The sequence below is a fragment of the Macrotis lagotis genome, chromosome 7 (genome assembly GCF_037893015.1).
Source record: "Macrotis lagotis isolate mMagLag1 chromosome 7, bilby.v1.9.chrom.fasta, whole genome shotgun sequence".
NCBI lineage: Eukaryota > Metazoa > Chordata > Mammalia > Peramelemorphia > Peramelidae > Macrotis > Macrotis lagotis.
The window spans coordinates 186,517,365-186,535,679 of NC_133664.1; the positions used below are offsets into that span (position 1 = coordinate 186,517,365).

Sequence of the window (18,315 nt, forward strand, 5' to 3'; positions counted from 1 at the left end):
TACAGTTTCTTAAAGCAGGACTTTTAAAGCTTAGAGCCTTTCCACAGAAGTGAAATCATGTTGCCATAAGGCAGCTGTCATCTGGGAACATGGAGGGTAATAACATACATCTGAGCCAACTGGGTGTGGGGGGGAGTTCTATTCCAGGCTATGATGATTGCACTAAACATTACCACAGGGAATTGGAAAGAGTCAATTTGTGGTGATTTTTAAGGCTGAAAATACAGAGTATAAAAATATTGTTTCTGGTTTAAGGCTTTTATAGTTCTATCTCTTTTATTGAGGAGCCAGGTTGGGCTAAGGCAGGAGTTCTCAACTTAGGGCTATGAACTTTTTTTTTCATATTTTGATAACTTCATATAACTTCAATCAGTGTTCTTTGTAGTTTAATTTAATTTAAAAACATTATTCTGTGAAGGAATCCATAGAATTCACTAGAAACTCAAGAGGTTCACAATATGCAAAAAAGTGAATAACTCCTGGAAAGGATCATGGAGTGTGTCTCAGCTTATTCACAGGCTAGCCATGTATCTATGAGTAAGATCCAACTTCTTTGAGCCCCTGTTCCACAGCTGTAAAATGGGAATAAGAATATTTTTATTTTCTATTTTGTAGAAGTTTTTCAAAGATAGTTTTTTGCAAGGCAAATGGAGTTAAGTGTCTTGCCCAAGGCCACACAGCTAGGTAATTATTAAGTGTCTGAGACCGGATTTGAACCCAGGTACTCCTGACTCCAGGGCCAGTGCTTTATCCACTACACCACCTAGCCAACCCACGCCACCTAGCCGCCCATAAGATAGTTTTTTAAATGCAATATATGTCTAAGGTATTATTATTATTATTTCATAATTTCCTGGAAACAGGAGAGTAGCTCCTACAGTCTAGATAATTACTTCCCAAATCTATTAGTACTAAACATTCCCCTGAGCTATTTTGTGTTTTTTTCATATATTTTCATGTATGTGTAATATATATGTATATATATATGTATATATATATACATATATGAAATTTTCTCCTAGTCAAATGCAAATTCCTTACTATCAGGATCTGTGTTTTGTTGTTATTGCTGTTATTTTGTCTTTTTAACTCCATTATTTTACTCAATGTCTCAATTTAACTTAATAATGCTTGTGAGAATGTGTGTGAGAAAATTCTGATCTTTTTTCCTTGTGACCTTATTTGTTTTCTCATCATTTTAGGGATTTGACAAGAAAGAACTTTTAAAATGCATACAAGAACTTGTGAAATTGGATAAGGAATGGGTTCCATACTCAACATCAGCTAGCCTCTATGTTCGCCCTACCCTTATTGGAACTGAGGTATGCCTCAAGTGTTTGGGGAGGTGTGTGTGTGTGTGTGTGTGTGTGTGTGTGTGTGTGTGTGTGTATGTTTGTGTGTCTGTGTGTGTTTGGGAAGTGTGACTTTGGGCAAGTCACATAACTCTGATTTCCCAATATCCAGGTCATCTGCAGTCATCTTGATTCATATCTGGCCACTGGAACCAGATGGCTTTGGAGGAGAAAGTGAGGCTGGTGACTTAGCACAGCCCCCTCACTCAAATCCAATTCATATATTTGTCATGGCATCACCTCTCTGATGGTCATGGTCATGGTCTTCTGTAAGAATGAAGGACAGGGGGCAGCTAGGTGGTGCAGTGGATAAAGCACCGGCCCTGGAGTCAGGAGTACCTGGGTTCAAATCTGGTCTCAGACACTTAATAATTACCTAGCTGTGTGGCCTTGGGCAAGCCACTTAACCCCATTTGCCTTGCAAAAACCTAAAAAAAGAAAAAAGAATGAAGGACAGATAATATTGTTTGGGGGAATATTATGTGTGTGTATATGTCAGGGAGTAAGTTGCATAAAATTTGGAAAATGTGCTGCAACTTGTTCTTTCCCTAGTGAGTAGATGATTAAAACTGAAAGGGTTGGTAAAGATGATCTTAAAGATTGTTTCCATCATTCACACTTAAGGCATTTTAAAGACTAGAATTGAACCAATTCAAAAAAATTCATTGGAAGTATTTACTAAATATGTAGAATAATACTAATTATTTAGACACTGTGTAGTAAAAGTAACACATCCACACTACCCTGTCCCCTAGTGTAATAACCCTACATTTGCTTGTTAGAAGCTCTACCTTTAATCTCATGCTGATTTAAGTGGTGAGGCACTGAAAATTAGTCATGTGATTATGATTCATTTCATGCTCTAGTGTTTACAGTGTAATTTGAATTAGAGTTAAAAAATTTGATCAATATGTTTGGAAGTCTCAGCTCAGATTTTATTATTGAAAGTTTTATCAGTTTTACTCAATATTAAAATGAAAGATGGGAAGCTGCGGGGAAGGAGAAAGTTATATTTGAGTATCAGTCCATGTATTTGCCCTAGTCTTTCTTGGTATCATTCTAGTTCTCCTCAGATTTCCATTTCAAATAAAGTATGATTAAAACTTGTCAAGGACATTGAAAATTTATGACCTACTGTTAGTATAGAATCTTTATCTTACTTTTCAGAAAGTCACATAAATCAGGAAGAAAATTTAATTAAGTAGCAATGTCAGTAAGAGGGCAAAGGAAAAGAAGCTTTTTTCATAAGAATGGAAAATGAACCCATGGTAATGGTAACACATTGCTTTTGCTCACATTGAAGTACAAATCTGGACAACCTGTTGCCAACTCGATTTAAACATACCAACAAAATGACTTCTTTTTCTGTCCACATATCTTCCTAATCTGCAGTTATCAAATGTTTCCTTATTTTCAATTATATCTCAAAGAAGGAACTTTGAATTCTTCCTTTTCCTTCAGTTAAATATCCAGGAACTTCATGAAGTTTGTGACCTTTGCACATATTTGAGATCTATCATCTTATTTTTATTTTCTTAATCTGTAAAATGGTAATAATGTACTTGTGTGATCTAATTCACAGGGCTGTTGTGAGCAAGGTGCTTTGTAAACTTTTTTTTAAAGTTCTATATAATTGTGTTACAAATGCATTTATCACAATTCTCCATTAAAATCATACTTCTCATGAATCTGACATTTCCTTCTTGGTAGTCACCTTTTCCGTGTATTTTTTTACCTCACGTCTAATAAACATTATTTAATTATCAGTGCTACTTTAATTGTAAAGTAGCAACAATCATAATTCATGATCTAGTTGGTAAGCATTTACTAATCACCTACTGTTTGCCATACATAATGCTAGCTTACATGTACATACTAATTTAAAATTTGCCAAGTGCTTTGTAGACATTAGCTCACTTGATATGTCTCTGTGAGTTAGTATAATTATTAATATTTTAAAGGTGAAAACTGAAGTTCAGAGATGTTGAGTTTTCCCAGACCAGGTTTTCTTTATTCTGAGACCAACATATAATCAACTATGCCTTCCTCCTTCTCTTTAAACATCTAACTTGCCTTTTTCACTGAATCTTAGAGTTGGAAGGGACCCTGAAGACCATCCAGTACATAACTATGTCATGAATTTTGCCTACAGTGTCCTTGACATGTTGCAACCTAGTCTACACTAAATAGTCACCAGTGATGGTGAACTCCCCATCTGATGAGAATTCTTGTCAATTTTGTTAGGAATTTTTTCCTCCATTGAAGCAAAAACTTTCTTTCTGAAATTTGCATATATTAACCTTAGTAGAGTTAGCCAGTGAGAAGCTAAAGAAAGTTTATTAATTCCTTATTAAAATTTAAAACTGTTCTAAGATTTTTGGAGCACAATATATAATCTATGTGACAAATTTTCAGATATCTGAAGTCTATTCAACTATCTCATGTTCCCTACAAATTTAAAGAGATTAACTATCTTTAGTTCCTTCAGCTGTCATCTGGCATGGTTCCAAGATGCCTCAACACCCAAAACCACTCTCCTCAGGATGTATTGCCATTTCTAAAATATTACTTAACTTCACACACACACACACACACACACACACACACACACACACACACACACACACACACACACCCTTCCTCAGTCTTCTTCATTTGAACTTCATTCTAGGCCATGCCTTTATGTGAGCTTCCTGTGCTTGAGAATTTGATTTTTTGGGGGAATCTATTTTATATTTAACTCTATTATATTTCATTATTTTTGTTTTAACCAATTTGGGAAGAACATTATCATCCTTATAACTACTATGTTACTTCTTTTCTTCTTATCCTATATTAATAGTTTCCTCGGCTTTTATGGTTCGATTGTAGTTTGCTTATCTTATTATTATTATTGTCTTTTATTTGAATTAATACTTCTTCAACATTTTTGTTCCAAATTTGTTATTTTCTTTTCATACAATCTATTCATTTGGAGATTTTTTTCTCAGTTGTATGTTCTACATTCTTTTCTGTTTTGTTTGGTTGGTTGAGAACTTTAATTTCTATTCTAATCTCCAACCCTATTTTTTCTTTTGAATCATTCTGGACCTTTTATTCAAGGTAGTTTAGAGGAATTTGTTGAATAAGTTTCCCCAGGAGATTTTTTTTCAAAAACTATTTACTTTCCTCTGTAGTGCTTATTTTCAGTATTGTATTGGTTCTTTTTCTCTTTTGTTATAACTCTTTAGAGAATTTTCTATCAGGGTGAGTAACCTCACTTCTGGGGTATGATATGACTAAGCCTAAATTTAGTTTAATATAAGTTGGGATCCTTATCTCCAGAGTTTAAGGCGAGAATTTTCTTGGGGCTATGGGGGGGTGGGGATTGACTTCCTTTTCACCCCTGCCAGGCTTGCCTTATTTACTTGGACAGTTCCATATTTCTTCAAGTGGAAAATACAAGCTCTTCTGTTAATTAGAAATCTTGCACAACCATATGTCAGCCCCCCTTTCTAGGCTTATTATTGATTGGGACATATAGAGTGCCAAGTAAAGACTTTATAATGTATGAATGGGTACCAAAGTGGGAAGCAAAAATCATTTCTCTTAAAATTCCTTATGTATTTGAATCCTTTTTTTTATTGTTTTTTTGAATTTTACAATTTTCCCCCCAATCTCGTTTCCCTCCCCCCACCTCCCACAGAAGGCAGTTTGATAATGTTTACATTGTTTCCATGCTATACATTGATCAAAATTGAATGTCTTGAGAAAGAAATCATATCCTTAAGGAAAAAATAAAAATATAAGAGAGACCAAAATTACATAAGATACCTTTTTTTAAAAAAAAAATTAAAGGTAATAGTACTTGGTCTTTGTTTAAATTCCACAATTCTTTCTTTGGATACAGGTGGTATTCTCCATTGCAGATACCCTAAAATTGTCCCTGTTTGTTGCACTGATGGAATGAGCAAGTCCATTAAGGTTGATCATCACCCCCATGTTGCTATTAAAGTGTACAATGTTCTTCTGGTTTTGCTCATCTTGTTCAGCATCAGTTCATGCAAATCCTTCCAGGTTTTTCTGAATTCCCATCCCTCCTTGTTTCTAATAGAACAATAATGTTCCATACCATACATACATATACCACAATTTGTTTAGTCATTCCCTAAATGATGGAAATTCACTCAATTTCCAATTCTTTGCCACCACAAACAGAGCTACTATTTTTGCCCTTTTTTCATGATACAGGTATAGACCCAGTTGTGGGATTGCTAGATCAAAGGGTATGTGCATTTTTATTGCCCTTTGCTCCTAATTCCAAATTGCTCTCCTAGAAGACTGGATGAGTTCACAGCTCCACCAACAAAGCATTATCCATATTTCCTACATCCCTTCCAACACTGATCATTGTCTTTTCTGGTCATATTGGCCAGTCTGAGAGGTGTGAGGTGGTACCTCTGAGATGCTTTAATTTTCATTTCTCTAATCAGTAATGGTTTAGAACATTTTTTAGGTATTTGAATTCTTAAGGCAATCTGTCAAGGTAAAAAAAAAATGATGTTTAGGGGTGGCTAGGTGGCTTAGTGAATAAAGTACCGGCCTTGGAGTCAGGAGTACCTGGGTTCAAATCTGGTCTCAGACACTTCATAATTACCTATCTGTGTGGCCTTGGGCAAGCCACTTAACCCCATTTGCCTTGCAAAAACCTAAAAAAAATGATGTTTAACTAAAATAGCTTTAAAAGAATAAAAGCATTCTGACACTGACCCATTCCACTTTCCACCAACTGTTATCCTGCAAATGTAACCTTGCGTGTACTGGATTTTGAAAGGGACCCTAACCATATCATTATTACATTTTTCATGCTGGAATTTGTTTAATGTTGTATTACAAGATAATTGAAACTCGGAAACTTCATAGAATTCAAATAGTTGAGAAGATTTAGAAAAGAATTGTAACAGAAAGAAAAAACACTTTCAGTTTGGAGAAAGTGGAAGAAGGAAAGGCTTATTTCATTACCTTGATTCTCCCCTGTTTCATTTAATTCAGGATATAGTTGTTCTAAATTTTGAATAAATATGGCCAGTTTGAGGAGAACTCCAGAATAATTAATTCTTCTAAACAAGACTGCAAAAATGCTATCAAACCCAGTACTTTGAAGAACAGTGAAATATGTTTTGTGGCTTTGCATAATCTGATTTCCCTCTTTCCTTATAAAAAATCATTTGATAATGCATTTGCTTCCAGGTTTAAAAAAAGACACATTATTTATATTACTTACTTTTTTATTATATTTGTTACATTGTAGCATTACGTTATATTATATTATATTACTGACTTGATGTCAGGAGACCTGGCTTCAAATCCTTTTTGGATATTTCCTAAATAATTATTGCTGAAGTATTTTTGCTTCCATGGCCTTAGTTCCTCTTTCTACTGCTACATGGTGCAGTGGATAGAATGTTGGGCTTGCGTTCAAGAATGTGTGAGTTCAAATGCAGCCTCAGGCACTTATTAGTTGTATAACTCTGGGCAAATCACTTTACCTCTATCTGCTTCAGTTTCCTCTATGGTAAAATGTAGATAATAATAATATCTACCTTGAAGGATTATTGTGAGGATCAAATGCAATAATGATTGTTTAGCACTTGCTCAGTGCTTGATACAAAGTACTATATAAATGTTATTTTTCTTGTTTTATTTATTTATAAAATAGGGTTAATAATAATAAAATTAAGTAGACAAAGGTTGAGTGACTTATCCAGGGTCACAACAAATAATAAATGGCTGAGGTCAGATTTGTTTTGTTTATTCATAAAACAGGAATAATAATACTTGTATTATCTACTTCATTTGCAAACCTTAGAGTACTATATGAAATAGAAGGTATTATTTTTATTGTTGATGCTCCTGCTGCTATTGCTTGGTTTCCAATGTATGGACTTCTTCACTTGAATAATCTTTTCCATGCTCTCCCTAGTACCATCTAGTGGGCATCATTTTTGTTTAGATCATGGATTGAAGATATGCAAGCAAATGGTAAGCTAATTAAGAAAATTTAAAAAAAGGTAATAATTATTAGGAATGAAGTTGCTATTTTTTTTTCAGGTATTCAATTACATATAGAGCATATACATTAATATGGAAAAAAGTGGCCACATCTATTTGTATCTAATATTAACAAAACTCTTCATCTATAAAACTTTGAAGCATTTTCACATAATCAATAGTTAAATCAATTATTCATATCATAGTTTGTAAATTGAGTCTTACAAAAGTCTCAGAAGAATCCTTAGAAATTATGCATTTTCATCATCCTCATTTTAATAGATGCAGAAAGAGATAGGAACCAGAGAAAATAGTATTCAACATTTTAAAGCTCTTTAAAGTTTGTAGAGCACTTTACAAATATTATCTCATTTTATTCTCTTAAACAATGTTATTAAAAGTCTCATTTTACAGTTTAGAAAATTAAGGAGACACAGGATAAGTGATTTGGGTCTTAGCAAATAGTAAATGCCTGAAGTCAGATTTGAAATCAGGTCTTCCTGACTACAGGGATGGTGCTCTATCTACTGTTTCACCTAGCTACCCTGTCAGAGAGGTTAAGTCATTTGCTTATGGTGATGCAGAAATTAAGTAGCAAAACTGGGATTTAAACCCAGATTCAGATTTAAATCGTCCACAGAGAAATAAATATAAAGTACTTCTTTGATTCCTCATATTCCAGAATCCCAAAGTTTTCTTCAAATCTTTTTTTTTTTTTAGGTTTTAGCAAGGCAAATGGGGTTAAATGGCTTGCCCAAGACCACACAGCTGGGTAATTATTAAGTGTCTGAGGGCAGATTTGAACTCAGGTCCTCCTGAGTGACAGATGGGTCCATGTTCTATCCACTACACCACCTAGCTGCCCCCTGTAAATTTTAATTAAGCATGAAAATTCCCCTTTGAATAAAGTAAATATTTTGTTTCTAGCTTAACTGACAATTAATGAAAGCTCATTGAGTTGACTTGTACTTAATGTAATAGGCAATTTGTATTAAAATTAGAAATACAATTCAAGACAGATGACTTCTTGGAATTGATTATCTCTTCTGAGGCTAAACACATCCCATTTTGTATATGTCTTTAGGTTTTTTTCAATATATTATGACATTAGATTAGTACCATATTGAAGTTTTTTCCATTTGTTAGAAGTTATTTTTTTCTTTTAGAATGATGATGTCTGGTCCATCTAAAATACACACCAACTTTAACAACCAAGTCTTTATTATCTATGATCATTGGTATAATAGAGACAACATGATAATTTAAAAATTGCACAGAAAGACCTCAGTCTGCTTTTTTTTTTCCTTTTTTCGGTCTATTCCACTTAGCATTTTAACAAGAAGTAAAGCAGACTTGTTGCTGGGTCTAATTTCTGTTTAATTTATCTTCCTGCTTTTTATTATTGCTCCTTATGACTTGAAACAGGTCTGGTTTAGACCAATCACAGAAGTTAATCCTGGTTAAATGGAATAAGAGTTTGTTTCACTATTCTATGATGGTGGGGACATGGGAGGGGGGTTCATTCTTTCTTGAGGTGTGTGTGTGTGTGTGTGTGTGTGTGTGTGCGTGTTTGTCTGTCTGTCTGTGTGTCCATTTGTATTTGTTTTTTCAATCAAGTTCATAGATCCCAATATCTGTCACAGATTCATGAACCCCAGTTAAGAGTCTCTACTCTTGAGGGTTTTTTTCCAATTTCCCTTTTATTTTTGCTTGCTTTTCTTTCCTATGAAGCAGCGTCTCTCAAATTACTTTTAAAAAAACTTTTATATTGGAGATTTTTGGCATATTTTGCAATTGCAAAGAAAATGACCTTTAGTATCTTTATATACAGAATAGGATCCTTATTAATATGTCATTTGCTTGTTTTTGTACCTTTCTTTGAAGTCAATTAAACTGTTTTCTAGTACTTAAATTTTAGTAGAACATTCAGACTGTGATGTCTGGGAATCTGTGATAGGTGTATAGTAGTATGTTAAGCTTTTATTGTCCCAGTCCCTGACATCTGCTAGAGGTAGGAATGTGAACCTCTATAAGTCCTATATAGAAGTAAACAGTATATTCAGCCCTAAGAAATCAAAATTCATATTATACATCTCATACCTTTAAACTTTTAACAGATAGATAATATATAGGTTATATATACTTTTTGAATATTTATTTTTCATTGCTGCCCTCTTCTGAATTTTACAAATAGAAAAAACTTTCATTTCTCTATTTAAAATCTTTGTCAAATCTTTATTCACTGATAAGATTAACCATTCTTTGTATAATACAACATTCCATAATAATGATAACCATTCTGTTGATAGAGGCCTGTTTTCAAAGTACAATTGAAAATTTTGTTTCTTAATCTTTAAATGAAGTCCAACTAAATCCCTACTTTTTGTATTTATTTCTTTATTAAAGCCTTCTCTTGGAGTTAAGAAGCCAACGAAAGCCCTACTTTTTGTAATTCTGAGTCCTGTGGGACCTTACTTTTCAAGTGGAAGTTTTAATCCAGTATCTCTGTGGGCCAATCCGAAGTACGTAAGATCCTGGAAGGGTGGAACTGGGGACTACAAAATAGGAGGGTAAGAAGAAATTCAGATTACTATAAACTATAAAGTAATCCTTCCTGGCTATTTATTTACTCTTATTTGACTCTAATAAGAATGCTCATCTACTTTCTGTAGTTTTCAGTATTTTAAACTGATAAAGATGCTTAAACGACAAGTTATACACGTTGTTGGTATGGGAAGACAATTATACATGATACATACCAGAACTTTTTTGAATAACTAAAGCTAGGGATTGAATTAGCTGTTGCCATATGTCTGCTCTATTTTGCCATAGCAATTAGATGGATTGAGAGAAGAGACCATCTGGTGTTTGGGGCTGAAGCTCCAAGCTGGCCCTGGAACTTTAGGAGTCATGTCTGGGGAAGGTGCCTGCTGCATTGACATGCTGTCTTCATTGTCACTGAATATAACCATACCTACTGCCAACTGGCTGAAGGATAGCCCTTCTTTGGCTCAGCCAGATTTCTCTGAGAATTTAATTCAGCAGGCATTAATTACCTACTGTGTGCCAGACAGGAAAGGCAACTTGCCATAGTAGATAGAGGGCTGGCCTTGGTCAGGGAGACCTGAGTTCAAGTGATGATGCCGACACAAACAAATTGTGTGATACTGAGTATGTCTCTTGACCTCTCCGCATTCCTGATCATTCTCTAGGACTATTAAATTGCAGAATACTTCTGCATTGGTAGATAGAAATACCTCACCAGATTCCAATTAAATACTAGGTCTGAGTTTTAAAAAATTTTCTAGAATTTGTCCTGGGATACTGGAGATATAAGGATAAAAAAGAAAGTCTCTGCCATCAAAGAGCCTACATTCTAACTCAGGATACAATTTGTGCAGACAAACAAATGCAAAATATTTTGGAGAGGGAGAGAACCATTTAACTGTCTAGACAAAGATTTGAAAAATGTTCAGCAATTTCAGGGATCTCATTGGCTATAAATTGGAAAATCTATGACTTGGGATCTAGGGAGTTGCCTGAGGCACATAGGGGTTAAATGACTCCCCCCAGGTATCACTGTTAATAAACATCAGAGGAAGAATTTGAATGTAGGACTTTCTGACCCCAGGTTCAGCACTCTATCCACTGTGACCCATCTACCTCATTAGGAACTTACCTAAATATAATTTATTGATGTTAAAATGAACCATTAAAGGCATAAGCCAATCTGTATATCTGGAACTTGCTAAAGAGCCTGTAAAATACTAATAATAATGATAACTAAACATTCATATAGTACTTTAAGATTTGCAAAAATGTTTACATATACACACACACACACACACACACACACACACACACACACACACATATATATATATATATATATATATATTTGTATATATAAAATTTAAGAAGTTGTCAACTGCCTGGTCTCTAAGATTGGTTTTAGAGGCTCTTGACCTGGAGATAGTCTGTTTTATACTCAGGAGGACAAAGGGAACTGGAGTCTTTTACAAATGAATCAATTTTGGTTACACAGACTCCAGGTGCTTCCAGTACCTATCACAGATGTTTCTAAATTACATAAGGATGCATACAAAACTTAGTAAAATTCTTCTGGATTTCTATTCTTGTATTTAGAAATTCCTTCCTAATTTTAGTTGGTTTTGTGTCCATGTCTCTCTCATTCCTCATTTTTAAGAGGAACCTAATCCTACTAGAGTTTTTTTGTTTTGTTTTTAAATTTTAATTTAATGGGCAGTGGGGTTAAGTGACTTGCCCGAGGTTACACAGTTAGGCAATTATTAAGTGTCTTGAGGTTGGATTTGAACTCAGGTCCTCCTGACTCCAGGGCCAGTGCTACCACCTAGCTGCCCCTAGAGTTTTTTAAATATAGTTAATCCTGTAAAATATGAATGCACCTCACACATCTAGGGCCAAGAGCACCTGGGAAAGAAATAGAGAGACCTTATACTAGAACCTAACAAAACTCAGATTCCTGGCATCCTGGAAGAATAGAGAGCCACAAGGGCATTTCTGGACATGAGAGAGTGAGTTGTTCAGAACTGACTCCATTTTTTTTACCTGTGACAAGGAATGATTTTGAAAACTAAGTAGCCTTGATGTCTTTTCTTCTGTATTAGCAGCAGCTCTCACATCAAATAGAAGGAAAATCTGGACGGGGATTATAGGTCTAATTTCTGAGAGCCTTCTTTCCTCACTAGTGTATATGTTTCTCCATTCAGCCAGAATGAAACAAGCATTAGTGGAATGCCCTCATGCCTTTTCTTTAGAATGGATAGAGCAGAATTCTTAAAGCAATAGTGAGTGAAAGCAACTGCTATATATATCCTTAGTGAACTCTTTAAAAGAGCTTTACTATGTATGACATACATTATAGTTGATATATTCACAATTTTGTTGGATTAATAATGCCAATTTTAAAAGACTTTAGTTTTCTTTTCCCCTCTATTCATTTTTTCCTAACCTGAGGATAAACACATAATAATTATTTCCATATTTACCTTATGCCCCTCTTAAAGTTAACTTTTCAGACTGTCTAGAAAGAACAATAAAAGTTTTATCTGGTGGTGGTCAGATTATCTAAGAGTTAAAACAATAATGGGATACCATACCTCAGGGCAATTAGAAAATAACTCTAATGAGGTTTGGAAAAGTTCCATAATCAGCATGAAAAGCCAATAGTCTCCCTTGTCACTTAACTTGGGAAGGAAAAAAGTAGAACCTACAACCTCCTGAAGTACATTACCAGGAATAAAAAAAAAAGACTGTGTTAATTAGATTTCTTTTAGTGGTAGTTTCATTCTTGAGAACTTTTCCCTGTATTGTCTAATATCAGAATTAAGTTTCAGTCATTAACACATGGAAGAAGACAAAATTTTCAGGTCTTTAAATTTTCCAAGGGAAAACTAATTGGGCATTAAAAAAAAGAGGTTATAATACTCTTTCTGTGAGATGATTCTCCTACACCAGAGACCATTATTACTTGTATTCTATACTTTAAGCAAACCCAAGAATGAAAACATATAGATAAATTTGGGAGTAGTTATTAATTTAATAGAAAGATTCTTAATAATAAAGTTTTAGCATAAAGTTTTACAAGTAATAATTCCCCCCAAAATCATCTTTGAATTCATTTACAGTCTCCAAATAAAGAGCTTTATAGCCATTAGTAAAAACTCTATGTTTATTATTTTATTTTATTTATTTTTTAGGTTTTTGTAAGGCAAATGGGGTTAAGTGGCTTGCCCAAGGCCACACAGCTAAGTAATTATTAAGTGCCTGAGACCGGATTTGAACCCAGGTACTCCTGACTCCAGGGCCGATGCTTTACCCACTACGCCACCTAGCTGCCCCTCTATGTTTATTTGTAACAAGATTTTGTTTTCTTCTCTTTATTGTTTTTCCTTCGAAAAGGAAGAAAGCAAAGGGAACCAAGATCAGATTTTTGTTCATTAAAAATTTAGTTTAAAAAAAGAAAGTATATATATGTATATGTATATGTATATATACATATACATATATCCTACTTGAAAGTCTCCTACCCTCCTTAGACTGATTTACACAACAGATCAGTCTTAATTCTAACTACCAATTTAATCTTAATAAAGAAATGGTACTATGTTGCTATCTTCTGAGTGCATTTTAAATTTGGGTAAAAGACCTAAAGTCTTTCTGTGTTACATTGTTTTAAGTTAGAGACCATGGAGTCAAGTCCTCTGAGTACAGGGTTTATCAAAGCCTGTCAAGGGGGACATAGTTCAAGTACTGCAAGGAATACTTGTATATATGTAGTGTGAAGATCAACCCTTAGTGCTGAGAATCACATCAGCTGGACTGAAAGGGATGAATTGTTCATCTGATTGAAGTCAAGAAGGCTGTCCACCAAGGACTGGAAGGTTTGGAAGTGTGATTCATTTTGGGGGGAGGGAGTACCTACACCCAAGTCATATCTCCTTGAAATATTGAAGTTTAGTGCAATATGAAAGACTTAATCAAGTAAATTACCAATTAAGAGTGTCTATAGTCTCAGGGAAACCTCACCACAAGTCTAGCCAGTACTCTCAGTATCCAAGGACTCCCTATCAAGGTTCAAGGCCAGGTCAATGTTTGTTTATGTTTTATATTGTTTATCACTTAAAGACCTTGTTTTTGCATATTTACTCCTCTGGTCTCTGCATATATTAAAGAAAGGTTTTTCATGTAGTTTTAATGTATGTTTATCATAAACAATAGAACTTATGAATATTTTAGAGGATAGACATGGGGAAAGAAAATCATTACCACTAACATGTTTTGCCTCTTCTATTAGCAATTATGGTGCCTCCATTTTTGCCCAAAATGAAGCATTGCATCATGGGTGTCAACAAGTTCTTTGGCTCTATGGAGAAGATCATCAGATAACTGAAGTGGGAACCATGAACCTTTTCCTATACTGGATAAATGAAGATGGAGGTAATACAGTTAGATTCAATTATTTTCTGTTCTTATATCATGACTGTAAAACTCTTATGATTTCAGTGAAGGTCTTAGTCTTAGTTACTGATTAATGCTTCTAGAATCACTTCTAGTGAAGTTCACAATAACATCTGTCAATATTCACAACAACACAATTTTATGGTCACCTAAATCCTCCACGTCCCATATTATCAAAGAAACTAACTTGATTGATGTTCAGGGGAAGAAAATATTTTGTTCTTTTAACTTGATGCCTATATATCAGGACCATTCACTACATCACTTGAATTGAACTCAGTTTTCCTGAGTTCAGAGTATTTTAAAAATGAGAATTAATTTCTCCTATTTATTTAATTTTTTCATTTGCTAACAAATGTCTCTTCAAATGAATGATTATGAATTAACCCAAGAATCTGAACTAGGGAGATTTCACACAAATTTATCCTACCACAGATCCTCTACAGTTCTGTAAGTAGGTAAAAAAAGTTTTACTGTTTTTAGAATTTTTATCTCAATATCATGTTATAAGAATTCTATTGCTTTCTACAAAGCTGTATGCTTATTATTGTGACTTCCAAAGCTAAATTTCCTGCATACCTTTATTTCGAAATGGTAACTTCTATCCCAACCCCACCAAAAATAACTAATTTGATTTAGGCTATATTAATATAAGTATAATATTTGGCACCAAGAAGGTAATGTTCCCCCAGCAAGTTTCTTGAGGAAGGAACTTTTTCTTGTTGTATTTATAGTCACAGTGCCTTGCACACAGTAACCATTTAATAAATACATTTGATTGATTAATGTTTCTATAGTACTCTGCCCTGGTCAGATTGCATCTGGAATATTGTGTACAGTTCTGGGTGTTACACTGATAAACTGGAGAATATACAGGAGAAAGGAATGAGGATGGTGAAGTTCTTTGAGTCCATGCCAAAAATAATGATGGAATTGGGAAAGTTTAGCCTGGAGGAGAGAAAAAACTCACTATGAACACAAGAGCTTCAAGTATTTGAAGGGCTGCCAAGTGGAAGAGGCATAAGATTTGTTTTGCTTGACCCTAGAGGGTAAAATGTATGGGAGTTAGAGAAAAAAATGTTTTTGTAACAGAGTTAAGTAGCAATGAAGGTAACAATTAAGATGTCTTAAAACAGAACTTTGATAAACACTTTTAGGTTATGTTATAGAGGAGGTTCTTGGCAGCAATTCAGTACAGATTGGATTCAGTAGCTACTGGGACCCCTTCCCACTTCTGGATTCTGTGATTAGGATGAGAACCTGTTGAACACAAAAGAGTTTAGGGTTGGGATATTAAGTGTCAGAAGGGTGTTTTTTAATCGGAAAATGTAAATGTAAAATATAAAACAAAGATTCTGGTGAATGAAAATTAATGAGCAAACCAGCATCATCCTACAGCTAAAAAAAAAATCACCAAATGGACTAACAAAACCTGAGTATTCTTCTAGATGCCCTTTCGGTTTCTTTTTTGTTTGTTTGAAGATGTGCATAGGGCCATAAAATCTTGAAACAAACATTTGCTGTTAGCTGGAGAAAGATTAGTCAATTGTAAAAAAAAAAAGTATATAATGAAGTGAAGGCTTATTTCCTGTGGGAAGGGGAAGATGCATGTGTGTAAAGGTAGGTGGCATTATGCAAACTTTATGAATACTTTCAAAATTTTGGTGAATTTGGTGATTTTGAACTGTCAATATATTTCTACTTCTCAATATGAAAGTGACTCTAGTTCCTTGGAAGGCAATATTAGAGTTACCAGAAGTCTTAGAGAGTTCAGATAGAAAGCCTTCAAGTATTGTCGTTTATGGAAAATTATGCCAAAATCAGAGAGACACAAATCCATCTACTAGGAAATGGAGCCCAGTGAAGGAAATATATTTAATTTTCCTTATAATTTTAGCAATAATCCATAAACATTTAAAGTTTTACAATGCAAAGAAAATCAAAAAGGATAATTACTTATGGAACTGTGAACTTAGCTTATGTTTAAAGTATATAATAATCTTAACACAGCAGTAACAAAATTATACTGTTTGCATTTTCTTGTGATTCTTTTGTTTTTCCTAAAGTTTTTCAATATTGATTGTTTTATTGATATTTCTTGCTTTCCTTCCAGTCCTTTGCCTTTCCATCCTTTCCCTGTTCTTTCCCTTCTTTTATTTTTTATTTTATTTTTATTTCCCCTCCTTTCCCTCAATCTCCTCTCCCCCTTCTCTTCCTCCCTCCTTCTCTCCTCTCTTCCTCCCTCCTTCTCTCCTCTCTTCTCCCTTTCTTCCTCTCTCCCTCTCTCCCTCTCTCCCTCCCTTCCTCCATTCCTCCCTCCCTCCCTCCCTTCCTTTCCTTCCTTCCTTCCTTCCTTCCTTCCTTCCTTCCTTCCTTCCTTCCTTCCTTCCTTCCTTCCTTCCTTCCTTCCTTCCTTCCTTCCTTCCTTCCTCTCCCCTCTTCCCTCCCTCCTTCCCTTCCTCCCTCTTTCCTGTCTTCCTGCCTTCCTTCCTGTCTTCCCTCCTTTACTCACTCTTTGTCATTATCCATCAACTCTCAGTGTAGGAAATAGTCATACTAATGAAATAATATTTTGATGTATTAATTTTGAGAAAAACTATTTTTCAAGACTGATTTAAAGCCTAATTAAATCTAAAATGTTTTCTTTGTTGCAATAAGCAGATGTGCTATCTCTAATTACTCCTGGGTCATTTGGCTAAAGAAAGATGATTCCTATAAATCTGTATCAGTATTAGAACTTATTTTAATAAGTTTTGGTAGCACTGGCAAAGTGAACCTTATTCTAGTATTGGCAGGGAAGACAATGGAAACAGATCACTCAGGGATTTTTGGTATAGTTAGTCTCAGACACATTGAATTACAGAAATTTAGAGTTGGAAGAGGACTCATATTAAACTTACAGTCCTACCAAACTTTCATATGCTTTTTAGATCACAATTGAGAAATTTGGGGAGGCATAGTTATAAAAGGAAATTAGGTGACACAATTAATAGTTAGTTGAAAGCTGCACTTAAAGAAGGTAGGATCTGAGGTCAGGTACTTTCTTAGCTGTTTGACACTGGGTAAATCACAACATCTGTCATCCTCAGATTCCTCATATGCAAAATGGGGATAATTTACAATGTTATGAGAATCAAATAAGATTTTATATATATATAATATTTATATTATATATATTTTATTATATTCTATTTTTATTTTTATGTATGTTATTTTATTATTTTGGTTATTTTATTGCATATTCCACATTTATGCTCCATTTAGTAGTTGATGGATTTGTGTCTCTCAGATTTTGGCTTGGATTTGCATAATTTTCCATAAACTGAACAAATACTTGAAGGCTTTCTATCTGAATTCTCTAAGACTTCTGGTAACTGTAATGCTGCCTTCCAAGTAACTAGAGTCACTTTCATATTGAGAAGTAGAAATATATTGACAGTTCAAAATCACCAATTACCACATTAATATTATATATTATTTTTATTGCATTCTATAAATATGTACATATATATGTAAACATGCATGCATATACATATACTACTTTGCAAATCTTAAAACATTCTATAAATGCTAATTATTTGTTGCTTTGCACAATGGTGGAATCAGTGTATAGATCAAACAGTTCTTTATGTGCCTGATTTCCCCTATACCCTCCAATTTTTGTCATTTTCTGTTTTTGTCTATTTTGCCAATCTGATAAATGACAGGTAGAATCTTTAATGTATATTTTTCTAATTATTAGTGATTTAGAACTTTTAAAAATGTTAGTGATAATATGCTATATAGTATGTATTTTCTTTTTAGAAAACTACCTGTTCATATTTTTGATGGTTTTTCAATTGGGGAATGTTACTTTTGGAGCACTTTCTTATATATATTTTGGAAGTGGGACCCTTATCTGAGAAAATTTCTGCAAAGAAATTTACCTGTT

The 18,315-nt window shown here is 34.1% G+C and overlaps 1 protein-coding gene across 3 annotated transcripts in view; it reads left to right on the plus strand.

Annotated features, from left to right (window-relative positions):
- Positions 1-18,315, plus strand: part of BCAT1 (branched chain amino acid transaminase 1) — a 94,932-nt gene that overhangs the window by 48,752 nt on the left and 27,865 nt on the right. For 2 of the 3 annotated variants that reach the window (XM_074194242.1, XM_074194243.1), the window contains exons 5-7: positions 1,203-1,322; positions 9,789-9,952; positions 14,221-14,363. In XM_074194242.1, the coding sequence (XP_074050343.1) occupies positions 1,203-1,322; positions 9,789-9,952; positions 14,221-14,363 (427 nt within the window). The remainder of the gene's footprint in view (positions 1-1,202; positions 1,323-9,788; positions 9,953-14,220; positions 14,364-18,315) is intronic. The other variant, XM_074194244.1, reaches the window with a different exon arrangement.